The 13,156-nt window shown below is 45.0% G+C and overlaps 1 protein-coding gene across 1 annotated transcript in view; it reads left to right on the top strand.

Moving 5' to 3' along the window:
* Nucleotides 1-10,128, top strand: part of LOC133957511 (uncharacterized) — a 53,379-nt gene extending 43,251 nt beyond the window's left edge. The window contains exons 2-3 of the mRNA XM_062392989.1: nt 9,431-9,578; nt 10,082-10,128. Coding sequence (XP_062248973.1) covers nt 9,431-9,578; nt 10,082-10,128 — 195 coding nt within the window. The remainder of the gene's footprint in view (nt 1-9,430; nt 9,579-10,081) is intronic.
* The last annotated feature ends 3,028 nt before the right edge of the window (nt 10,129-13,156 follow it).

Consider the following 13,156-nt stretch of genomic DNA (forward strand, 5'->3'; position numbering starts at 1 on the left):
TTCGTCTAGAAGACACATTATTTCTGTCTGCCAGGATTTTACTATGTCCTTTTGAGTTTGAAAAGTCATGTGTGCACCTATCTGCTTTAGATTCTACTTTTTCACTACTTCCTGGACAGTGATAGAGACTCCAGCAAACACCCTGATCACGGTGGTTAAATTAGCTGTTTATCTATGTCTGGATAGGAGATTGAATGTCATTACCACATGTTAACCCATCCTGTGCCACTGTCTTTGTTCATCCCTTCCTTTTGATTTGTTAAACCAAAATGAGCTGCCTCAGTGTTTTCCCCAGTCTTGTTTATCTCCACTCATCCCTCCTCCTTCCATCCTTCCATCTCTCCTCTTCCTTACTTCTGAGTGCCATCCAAAAGAGACGACTGCAGCAGAGATTTCTCTTCCTAACGTCTCTGTGCTGCCCAGAGGAGGATTTTTACATCGACCCATGTGTCTACATAGTAAAACCTCCTTGTCATAAGCACCCGCAAACACAGCACTCAGATAGTCACACTGTAGATTTCCATGACTTACTAAATGATTTAATTTATTTTCTCTACCTGCCTAATATAGAAATATTGTATGGTTAGGGGCTGAATGCTATTCCACATCATTGCCAGCTTGACAACCTGGATATTTCCTTTAAATTCACGCTGATTTTTGCTGATAATACTTATTATAATAATTCATAAATGTTTACATTATATTTTCTTTATGGCTTCTATCCTCTTTTACGTACACACAAGATTGGACTTGATAGTAGACCTTCATTTGTATCCACAAATCCAAAAGGACCTGGAAGACAATCAATGTGAGTGTGTGTATGTGTGTGTGTGTTTAATGAGTGTGTTGTTGTGGGCTTTTGTGAAACGCAGACGGTCAGACGGTCAGACGGTCAGCTTGTTTTTCCTCTGACAACCCGGCCAAGCAGGAAGAAGTCAATCGATAGCACTTACCCTCTTCCTGTTAGAGTTCCCAACAGACTTGGGAGAAAGACGCAGCCCTGCAGTCACCAGCTCTCTCTCTATCTCTCTCTCTCTCTCTCTCTCTCTCTCTCTCTCTCGCTCTCTCTGTCTGTGTGTGTGTGTGTGTGTGTGTGTTTATAAATGTGACTACCTCTCTGCACTCTGTTTTTGTGAAAAAGCATTGTGACTGAGTAAGATGGAGTGCATCATGGAGGCTCATTTTTCTTGATCCATTTAGATGCATTGAGCTACTTCTCCCTTTGGTTTGAGACCAGAGTCTGAATTCAAACAACTCTTCAGTAAAATTCTCCAGCCCGCCTGAATGTTCTCTATGAAAGTGCAGAAGGTTTTTGAACAAAATTTAGCATAGAATTTTCTTTATTGAGCAAGTGCTCATCTTTTTCTAATTCAAACCACTCTGAAAGTCTGATAACATTGAATCTGTATTCTGAAGATAAACTTAAAAGAAGAAGACTGACGGAAGTAAAAGACACTACTCATATTCATGCATATATTATACAGGCAGAGGAAGGTTATGTAATAGACATGCAAGTCGCTGCTCCTGCACTTTGTTCGATGACATGCATTGAAGTGGGGGATGAAAAAGTATCCTAAAGGGACCAATAACGAACTGCATAGTTATTGAGGCACTTGTACCCATGCATCCTGTTCCAAGGGACAAACAGAGTCGAGTGCCAAAATGTTTACTGTGATACATCCTGGGGCGCTTCCCGTCCTTTGAGATCTCTTCTCCAGCAGGATGCACATGTTTTAGAGCTGTAACTAAACTGGCATTTGAAGGACAGGATGATTCCGAGGACTAAGGTTGGACCAGCATACAATCTGGCTGATCCACTGACCACCGGTTGGGGGGGGGGGGGGGGTTGTTATGTGCGCATCAAGCAGGTGTTTGAAATGATAATTCATGTTGCTGATTGAGGCTGATGCTTATTAGCAATTGTAATGTTTGCTGAGGTTTATCTTTGTGCGAGACACTGAGATCAAGGAATTTTGTAAATCGGTGAGGGCTGCAGTTTACACAGAGGGGCCAATTATATATCCAACATTCATGCACAGTTCCTTTTAAGGTGCACATTTAAGGTGCCCCCCCCCCCCCTGGACCCAACCCTGGATCCACCGAAGCACTGAGGTAAATTGTTGTTTGCGCCAAGGTCCAGGGTCAAGCAGCAGTTACAGTGTTGTTTTATTTTCCTACGCATGATGGTCAACTGTGACGTAATTACAAGTGTTTTCATTTGGGTGGAAATCAGGTTGAGCAAAGTAAGAGATTTTACCATCTGTATTTTGTGTGTTCAGTATTAAAGTCACATATGGAATTTTCTCTCTCAGTAAATATTAAAAGACCATTACAAATTAAAGATGTCCGATAGCGTAACTGGTGAGTGCCTGAGCATCTGAGTGTGAGTGTTTATATTCATCATATGGCATCAGTTGTGTTATTATGTCTATACAGCTGCCCTCAGATCAGCCTCAGTGCAAGGCTTGTTTCTGTCCTGCTGCCCTTGAATGACCCTAGCCTGACCTGTGTGTGGGCCCTGGGCCTGCTTATGGCTACTGTATGTGTGTGTGTGGGTGTTTAATTGTGAATGTGTGGCCGGTGCAGGGTGGTGGGGTGTAACACGAGCCCCGGGCTTGGACAGGACTGCTGCAGATTCCATCCAGGCAGAAAAAGCAAGACATGGGTGCCGCAGGGTGATCAGAGGGAGAGGGAGAGAGAAGGAGAGAGAGGAAGAGAGAGAATAATGGACAAAGAGTATTGAGGCTCTTTTTAACTCTGTCTCCGTGGAAGAGAGATGTCAGTCTGTGTCAGTTCGCTCCACTTACCAGCCTGTAGCAGGAGAAACAGATCTCTCTCTCCTTCTCTCTCGCACTTTCTTGCTCTCTCTCCCTCTCGCTCCCTCCCACACCGTCTCCATCTACTTTCTTCTCTCATATTTTTTTGGTGATAGCTTTTCTGCCTCAGTTGAGAAGCAGAAACACCCCGCAGCTCAGGGGAAAACCGCAAGACTAAGTAAAAAAACAAAACAATCAGTGAACATGTCATTCCAGGCAATGCATAGTGCAGGTCTTCTCCTGACCACAGTACGGGTGAGTGGGAACGGGCTGATCCGAACGCTGTGGAGTGAGGCCCTGAAGGCAGGCCACTACTGTCGGCTCTGCTGCAGCCTTTCCCTCAGTCCTGTGAGGAGGCCAGCACACAGCTCTTCAAACACAGGAGGGATCAAATCTTCAAATCCCCTGGAAATGTCATCCACGTTTAAGGAAATGTCACTAGACACATACACACACACACACAAACACACACACACACACACAAACACACTCACACACACACACACACACACACACACAAACACACACACACACACACACACACACACACACACACACACAAACACTGGGAGTAACTGGCGTCATTTCCCCCGAATCTCAGGGGAGAATCAGTTTGTGCTTCTCAAGGTATTTAGTTGTTGGTTGAGCAGTAAAAGCGTCCACTTGACAGAGGGTTGGGATTCGATCCCTGGTTCCCAAATTCTGCATGCCGAAGTGTCCTTGGGCAAGGTTCTGGACTCCAAGTTGCTCGCGACAGCTGTGGTGGCACTGTGAGAATGGTGTGTGGTAGACAAAGTGCAGCATATAGTTGTGTTGTTTGTGTGTGTGGATGTGTCTGGTGTTGTAAAGCGCTTTGAGTTATCTATAAGAAGAGCAGCTATATATCAGTCCATTTAAGATGGAAGTATTTTGAGGATTTAAACATAATAATATAATTTTATTCAACAAAGATTATTGCTTTAATATAATACGTAACGTCAAATGTCTAATTACCTCATATGTTGATCCATAGTTGCTTCAGGTGATCTCATCTGCAGCCGCTGACATCATCCTGTGTTCCCATTGATCCCACTTCACCTCGGTCGACTAACTTATCGACATCCTCAAGTGTATTTCCTGTCGAGTCTGTCAGCGGTGTTTATGGATGGCCCTGCCCCCTGTTGACACGTGCGCACACACACATGTGGGGCCACCTCCTCTGTTTATTGATGTATCCTCTAGCTTCTGACTCCGTCCTCCTCCTTAATGAATCTGGTAGGCGGGCGCAGATGTTGTGCAGGGCTCAAGTATCGACTGGCATGGCTGTGAGCGAGGAGAGAGCTCGGGCCAGGTCATGAGTATATATGTGTGTGTGTGAGGCAGAAAAAGTGAGTAATAGTTGGAGAATGTGTGCGTTTCTGGGTGATGTGTGTATCGCTCACTGTTTGTCACTAGGATACGAAACCCGAGCAGGGTGTGTGTATGTGTGTGTCAGCACTGCTTTAAGATGCTGACAGGTGAGGTGTGGGTGGAGACAGGCAGATGACTAGAGAGGTTGTGACTGTCTTGATTGACAGGTCCCTCTCTCTAACACACTCGTACAGCCCTCACACTCCTCCCTGTGCAGGCCTGCAGGCCCTTTCCACCCTCTACTTATCTACGGCTTCCCATCATGATCTGTGCTGGGCCGCTGATGTCTTGTGATCCTTTGAGGGCACACAGTTCTCTGCACTGTCTTGTGATTTAGGCTGGCAGGCTCTCTCCATGTCCGGCGACATCATCCATTACCAACTTCCCCCCTCACTGATAAGAGATGATAATGCTGAACTTTGGAATTAACCTCAATTAGAACTACCACTGTAGATCTTTCTCATTTCACCTCCTGACTCTGTATTTTACATTTCCCCCGTGCAAAGCCAGACACAGTTCATGAATTAAATGAAGCAATAATAAAGCTGTATCCTCTCATATTTGGCATTCTATGAAATTGGAAAACAGCCCATCCGTCCCCTAAAATGCAGTCAAACTTCACAATATCAATACACTCACAGATATCGGTTCCCTCAATATGTTTCCATCTAGGTCCACAGTTTATGCCCTGGGAAATAATAATAATGTTCCATTTTACAATGTAAAGAAAAGTAGTTTGTATGTAATCCTGCTGACAAATAAATAAATCAATGGGCGAAAATAAACCCTCTTTTACAGAGATAATAAGTGCTAGTGTTCCTATGCTAGCTGGGTGATCAGGTAGAGGAGTTTGTGCTTATACCTAACCACATCGTGAATGTTCTGTACGCGTAACTGTTTGTACGTTATTGTAACCATGACAAGTATGTATCATCTCAGGCACAGTATGAGCTGAAAGTCCCCAATCAGCCTAGAAGGCAGACATTTAAATATGAATGAATATGCAACACATGACATGCAGCTGAACTAGAAAGAAAGCAGAACAAACCTTCACATCAAACCAGATGACACAAGCACAAAGAAAAGAAGGAAGCAAAACGAGCTGTTCAAAACCTCCTCAGCTGCTGTGACTGTAAGATCAGTATGCTTGGCGTTGCATTCACGCGCTCCTCAGTAGTTTTCATTTACTGAACTGTGAAGTCGTTGTTCTGACTTTAGTTTGTTTGTTTGCTTTAAAGAGAGAATGCGGAAAAAACATGGCTGTTGTAAACAAAATGAGTTGTATTTACGAGTTTAGAGCTTTAAACAAAACCTCAACACATCTTTCCACATTTATAAAAAATAATGCAGAGCAGAGAAAAAGGATCAGGCGTCACAGGCGTATGAATACATTTACATATATTCACTTTAATCATATAAACGTCTTCATTAAAAAGTGGTTAAGGTGCTTGTGAGAGATAAACATACAGTTTGCGAAGAGACGAAGTGTGACATTCGAAAGTTGACATTGGAGGCTACCGTGTAGAGCTGATTGTAAAATAACAGGAATTGTTTGAAAACTGATGTAGTGGAGATTTTCCGAGTTGTTCCGACTTGAGGTGGAGTTACCTTGAATTTTCCCTATTGGGAACTAATTAGTCAGAATATCTTGTCACCCCATGAACGCACGGTGAGATAGAGTCACACAATCAGAGAAGTGTCAGTCTGGAGGATCCTGTACTTTGTTCTGATTATTTTTGTCTCTCATGATTCCCCCAAAATGTGTGTCCCTTATATGGTTTGTATGAATGAACTTATTTGTTCCTGACAAAATACGCACGACACCCACTTGTTGTGACCACATCGTATTTTAAATGTTTTTTTGAATGGTTACCTTTATGCACTTATAGCTCATGGTGAAGGAAGGTGAAAGAGGGTCGTCTAGTTAAATACAAAGGAAAGTTCACAGGGGCTTCGTAAACAAGGTGTTAATGTAGATTTAACCGAAACCATGATCTTTCCCTAACCTTTAGCAAAGAGCTGCAGCTTTAATGTGACCACAGCGAGGACTGTGGATGTGGAGCCCCGGCCTCTGCTGTTACAGCTGGGCTCTCTGTACGCCCACTACCCACTCAGACCGCCAACTGGCAACTCTGCTGCCATTAATAAATCTAAGGCTTTATGTTCCTCAAAAAAAAAAGAAAAAGCCATTATATAGAAATGCAAATTCTAGGAGGTGGTTTATTTCATTTTTATTGTGGTTTATTTTAGGTTCGTATTTCCCCCTTAATTCTTTGCAATCCACTTTGAGCTTCACAGAGTCTGACAAGTCAATTGACACGTTGACCCCTGCAGTAGACTCTCATTCTCGTTAGCTGCAGAACAATCAAGTGTTTGCACCCACAGCACTCAATAACATAGCAATAACATAGTTTAAGTAATTATACCTCTTGACATTATATGAGCTACTGTATAATGAGTCATTTGAGAGCCATGATGGCAACAACTGCTTCATGTGTACCATCACATCTTGGTTTCATGTTTGAACCTTAAGACCAATACACCAACTGTTACTCTCTGCCACCTGATTTGTTGGATGAGACAATCAACAATATCACTATAATTAAATAAAAGCTTATGGTCGTGACCTGACAGAGGACCCTTGACTCTCTTTTCCTCTCTCTATCTGTCATAAGCAGGGCCGGGTCTAGACAGGCATTTATGAGGGGGCAGCCACAAATCTTGAGGGGGCATTGTGCCTAACCCTAACTCTAACCCTAACCCTATTTAGTTTGAGGGGGCACAACATTTATTTGAGGGGGCCAGGCCCCCTCTTGCCCCTGCCTAGACCCGGCCCTGCTTATAAGACCCCTCATAATGTGCACTTTACTCCAAAAGTTAGACAGGGAGGAGGCTGAAGAGAGTCAGAGACAGGGACAGCTGTGGTTGTGTATGTTCTCTGCAGTGGACGTAATCTCCAGGCTCAGACACGACTATTTACCTGCACACGTTTTGTTGACTTACACATGATATGTCCAGGATTCAGTCTGCGGAGGCACACCCAGTGTCTCTGATGAGGAGAAGAAGATTTATGCTACACAAATACACACACACACACACACACACACAGTCGTGTACTCTTGTCTTACTGAGGACACTCTTAACACCTGCTAAGGAGGTTAGGTTTTCATCACCGTCTGTTACTTAGATGCATTACACAAACACTACTGGACTGACAACCACGAAACTTGGTGGAAGGTTGCGGTATTTGTCAGGGAAGAACCCATTTCATTTTGGTGCTGGTCTGGATCAGGGGGCAGGTATAGGAATTTCCAAGTGTAAAATTAATTTATCTAGATAAATAAGTCTAGATGACTGTTATCTATGAATGAGTGGCATATTGCATTCCTGATGAGGTTGTTGTTATTATTATTATTATTATTATTATTATAAGTAGTAGCAGTAGTAGTAGTAGTATATACATAATATCATCTATATCTCTTACCATTTTTCATTTTGACAACAAGTCACACAGGGCTTAATTATCATGGTCACACAACTGTTCCTGTTCTCTACCCTTTTCTTTCTTTGTCACCATAAGGAAGACATGTCCCACAATGTGACTATTTAAACAGTTTGAGGTCCCCACAACATGAATACAGCCTGCACACCACACACACACACACACACACACACACACACACACACACACACACACACACGCACACACACAACCCTCACACACACCCCTAACCTAAACGTAATACTGACCATACCTCTAAATACTTTATGAGACCTGTGAAATAGTGAGGACTGACCAATATGCTCTCACTTCCTTAAAATGTACTCTCTGCGACCTATGCTGAAATGCTCCTGACAAAGAAAGATACTTGCAAGTAAACACACATGCACATGCACACATAGACACACACGCACACAAACACACACGTACTGGGAGTGTGGGAGAGGTGAATCGTTTGCTTTAACAAAGGCTGATTTTCTTGTAAAGTGAGGAGGTGGGTTTAAATGCTTTTTCATTGACTGTTGTTGTGGAAGCAGCTGTCTGGGCCTGAAGAGGGGGCAGGTGGGCAGGTCTGAGAACAGGCAGTTGAAACTAACTTCTAACTAAAGAAGGGGGGAAAAAAGACTTGACAGGCAGGTTGATTTACATTCAGGCCAACAGCCAACAACGCTTGTTGGTTTTTGTGTCAGAGTTGCCTTTGTCCCGCTCAAGTCTCTAACTGCAGGAGGAAGCCTGGATGCACGTTGATGCTCACAAACACTTACCAACGACAACACACACTCTCACACACATATGCACACGCGCACGCTTCCACTAAAACTAACTACCTCCCCCTGGCTCTTCATGAGAAGTCATTAGAAATGTGCCTGTGTGTTTTATTTTTAGCAGTGTGTGTTTAGGCGGGGTAGCGGTGTCTCATCAGTCTTCAGGGCCCTCCTGCTCTGTCGCTCTGTGTCTCTGTCTCCGGCTGAGACACATGTATATTTCATAAGCCCAGGATGCCTTTTTGTCTTAAGATGCGCTGCACCTCCCCTGCCTGTCTCTCTGCTACTCGTCAATGGAGGGAGCCATCACAGCCTCTTTTAAACTCTCCCCCCGCTCCTCTCCCTCTCTCCTCACTGACAGCAACCCTCTGCTTCTCCCTCTTCTTTTCATGGTCAACTTGTTTCTCTCCAGATCCCTTATCCCTCTTTCCTCATTTTTTCCCGTTATTATTCTACTGTGGAGGGGAGCATAGAGTATAGAGCACATCCAAGCAGACTTTGGCTGTCAGGAAAATTCTTCCTCTCCCTCTGTTCCTCTCCTTCTTTGATTCTGTCTGTGTGTCTGTCTTCTTTGCGGCTCTGACACTTCAGGGAAGGGACACTTCTTCACCCAGCGCTGCGTCCCCTTTAGCTGTTTTCTTTTTATAGCAGGAATCTGAGCACTGTGACGGCAGCTAAAAATAGCCTCACCAATGACTGAGTCAGACCATCAGTTAATTGCTATATTTACAATATAAATATATTTCTATTGTTTTATTATTAATTGTGAAATGGTGGAACACTTTAGCAGATTCAGAATCTGTAAGTCAGGGGTTTGCTAATTGATCGAAGAGACTCTTATTGACGTCACTCATTAATTCAGTGGGGGATAATTAACTCTGTCTCTATTTTACAATTGGATAGCCCAATTTAACAAAGATCAATCATGGATGTTAATCATGTGTTTTCGTGTCTTTCAGGCTGGTGCTCTGACTGAGGGGACGGCTGGAACCAGTAAGGAGGTGGACTCAGGTCCGGGCCCCTCGCAGCCTGCAGGCGACCGCACTCCCTCTCGCCCGGTGACCTCGGAGCAGGAGAAACCTGACCACGCCGACCGCCCACATCCCAGTGAGTGCTGCTCTTCACAATGTTGGCTTGTTTTGCTCTTCGTATATTTTTGTTGCTTTCTCTTTTTCTATTTTCGTGGAATAATGCTGCTTGGATCATTTAAAATAATTTCTCTTTTCGCCATTCTCCAACAACAAGCAGTGTTTTTCTGACATATTGATCATGGCTTATATTACATTTTTTCATCTTGTCACTCTGTGCGACCGGATATTTGTTGGGAGGAGAGAGTGGGGCAAGGAGTGACTGAGTGATTTAACTAATTTAAATATTAAAGTTAAAATCTAAATAGTCCTGGCCAGTGATAATATGTTAGTGTCCACAAATACATTAATGTATGTTAAACACTGAAAAGTATAAAAATAGTAAAGAGTCAGAAGATGTCAGTTGAGTAGGCGTTCCTTAATATGTGGCCCAGGATGCATTTGGGTTCATACAGTGAAAATAATATGGCCACACCTCCGAATGTGGTCTGATTGATCAGATCTCAAATGCGCCCTCACTAGTTTCCCACCTGTACCCAGAGCTGTCCGTCTCTGATCAGATCACCTGAGAAAGATTCCAGGTCTGAGCAGGGGCCCCTGACCCTGCTGTGTGGCAGCACAGGAGGTTGTGACACCCCTGGATTGAATGAGTTGAGATGAGGTGGTTCAAGAGAAGTGTGGTAAAATTCCTTTTTAGTTCTTCTCTCCTGGCCTTGTTGTGTCATGTCTTCTAACACCTCCTCCTTTTGTAACTCACCATACTCACTGCATCACCATTTTATTTCATCTATATATACCAACTTACGCCACCCTTCACCGTCTCAGTCTCTTGGTGTTACAAACGTGTGGAATAGATGATAGGAGGTGATAAGGATTTTGTTTTGCAAATGTGCAGAGGATTTGATCTTTTGCCTTAACTTTGATTTTGTTGTACTAAAAATGTTATTAGAGATTTACTATCAGCAAAGCAAGTCAAACACAAATACTTTCAAGCTTACCCAACATTTTGAGTCTTCTCTTGTTAATATGAAGTTTCAGTAAATTTTTTGATACCAGTGCCGACATCATCTCAGATCAGTGAACTGTGGCTTCTGCAGTCATCTCACATCTCCTTCACATGGTGTCGGAGCTGGAGAGGTGACCGGCCAGGTTGTGGGATGCTGGGGCGAGATGGGAGCGTAGTGACAAAGTGAGACTGAGAGATGAGGTAGAAGATGTCACGATGAGGCAGTCACTAGTGTGTGTGTGTGTGGGTGTGTGTCTGTGTGTGTGTGGTTGTGTGAGAGTTTGTGAGACAGAGTGAGCCCCGGGGGAGGCCATCACTACACTGGGTTTTGGAGCTCAGTGCGTTTATGTGGAAAGTGCTGCTGTCTGCTCTTATCAGTGTAGCTACGCTGCCTTTTTACTGGGCGTCTCTACTCCCTCCCCCTTTGTCTATTTCATCAAAAAAATGTACACATATAAACAAAGGAGTTTTATAAAAACTTGTTTTTTCTTCACCCTTCTTGTGAATTCTTGCACTCTTCGTCTCTCTCTCTCTCCGTCACTCCTGCTCACAGTTCTCTGCCGCACAGGCTTTTTTGTGTTTTTTCTCTGAGGCTATTTCTGTTTAGCCGTGAGGGCCCCCCTGTCGTTTACAGAAACTCATCTCCTAGACTCTCTTTCCAACTGAACACCCCCCCCCCCCAAACACACACACACACACACACACACACACACACACTATTCCGACCACAACACACTCAAAGGCATTTGGTTAAACAGTCATGACACAGGGGGCCACCGCACACACACTAACCCACAGACACAGTCGCGTACATGCAGAGGACTGGGCGTTCCTCCCGGTGGCCCAGTGTGGGTTGAGAACAGGGTTTTCATGAGTTATTTAAGTGCTCTCCATCATGCGTTGCGCCGCGGCTCACACTGACATGACACGGCCCATTTCCCCCGCTCGGGCCGGGAACGTGACAGGAGACACGCTCGCGGTGTTCACACATGGCGGAGGAGAGAGGTGCACAATCAGTCATGATCTCAAGACTGTTGGGTTTAGTGCACGGAGCGGGTCCCACCGCAACAGCTCGAGTGGAGGCTGATCGGCGGGGACAGTTGCAGTCCTGCTGTCCACTGCTCCCGCCTTTCTGCATGGGCTTTCAATGTGTGAATATTTAATGGTTAAATGGCCGTCGCTCTATTTTAAATGTTTTCTTTTGATGCAGGGAGAGAGAGAGAGAGAGCGGGCTGCACTGTCACACTGCACAATGGGTTAGATGTGGGTTTTTGTGAATGTGAGTTTGCCACAGAGAGAGAATTTTTATGATGTAATCAGATGACGCAGCTTCATAAACGGAGGAAAGCAACAACCAGTTCTTAACCCACTGCGGTCCATCGTGAGGCCTCATCAGACAGGAATCAGGGGTATGAAGAGAGAATGTGACGTTTGAGCCGACCCATGAACACCTTCTCTGAAAGCTTCACACACAGAAGCCACACAGTCAATACATCATTAGCAGGGGTGAAGGGCCAAGGAAGGAGGGACACACTGGAATAATATAAAGGGCAGAAGAGGAAAATTCATGTGATGCTCTCCATCGTCAATGCTAAAACACATGCACCTCTTGACTGATGTCGTTTAGAGCGAATCTATTTCGAGATACATACGTTCAAATGCATACATATGTGTCCTGGCATGTTTTTCTCGTCTCAGAACTACACACGCTGCTGATGTGATTGTCATGAGAAAAGATTCTGGAGTGTGTTTTGATTGGTGCTGCACAGCTGGACCTGGCAGGCGTGTGCCTCTGGCTGCCGGCCAGTTCAATACAATTACAATCACCCACCGTGGGAGCACGGAGCACCACTGAGGACAGAGTGTGGGTGCCGGTCGGGGCTGAGCGGGGGGTTGATTCCCAATATCGGGCATCCGGCATTTTTCTGGGGAGGAGGATCGATGTCGGAGCCGTAGCTTTTCTTCAGCGGCTAACGTTTCGCATTAGGAGTCTCGCATGGAGAACACAGCAGCCAGGTTCAATCCCCATCAGCCATGATAGCAGAGCACATTATTAAAGAGGAGCTGTCTGACTCGATGGAGGGTGATTATAGACGTCCGTCCCTGTATCTGCTGTCCTGAGAGGAGCCCAGCAGGTGGAGGGATGAGAGGAGCAGTGCCAGAAAGAATACAACTGAGGGATGACGGGAGCATGTGGAGAGAGGGAGGGAAGGTATGGTGAGAGGAGGACAAGGACACTGAGGCGAGGGGGGGGGGTGTGTTTGCACAGGGAGATTTGGAGGGTGACAGAGGAGGCATGGAGAGGAATGCCACTGCTTGCTCCCCTCCCTCCTCCACTGCTCCTGCTTTTATCTTCTTTTCTTTTCCGTCTCTGCAGAGATGGCAGGAGGGTGGGCTAACTTCGGTTGACAGTGACAGGCTTGCCACTGCTCCCATGAAGCACGGCAGATGGAAGTGCGTGTGTGTGTGTGTGTGTGTGTGTGTGTGTGTGTGTGTGTGTGTGTGTGTGTGTGTGTGTGTGTGTGTGTGTGTGTGTGTGTGTGTGTGCGTGTGACTAACATGCCACTGGAGGCCCGAGTATACGGAGTCCC

The sequence above is a fragment of the Platichthys flesus genome, chromosome 1 (assembly GCF_949316205.1).
Source record: "Platichthys flesus chromosome 1, fPlaFle2.1, whole genome shotgun sequence".
Classification (NCBI taxonomy): Eukaryota; Metazoa; Chordata; class Actinopteri; order Pleuronectiformes; family Pleuronectidae; genus Platichthys; species Platichthys flesus.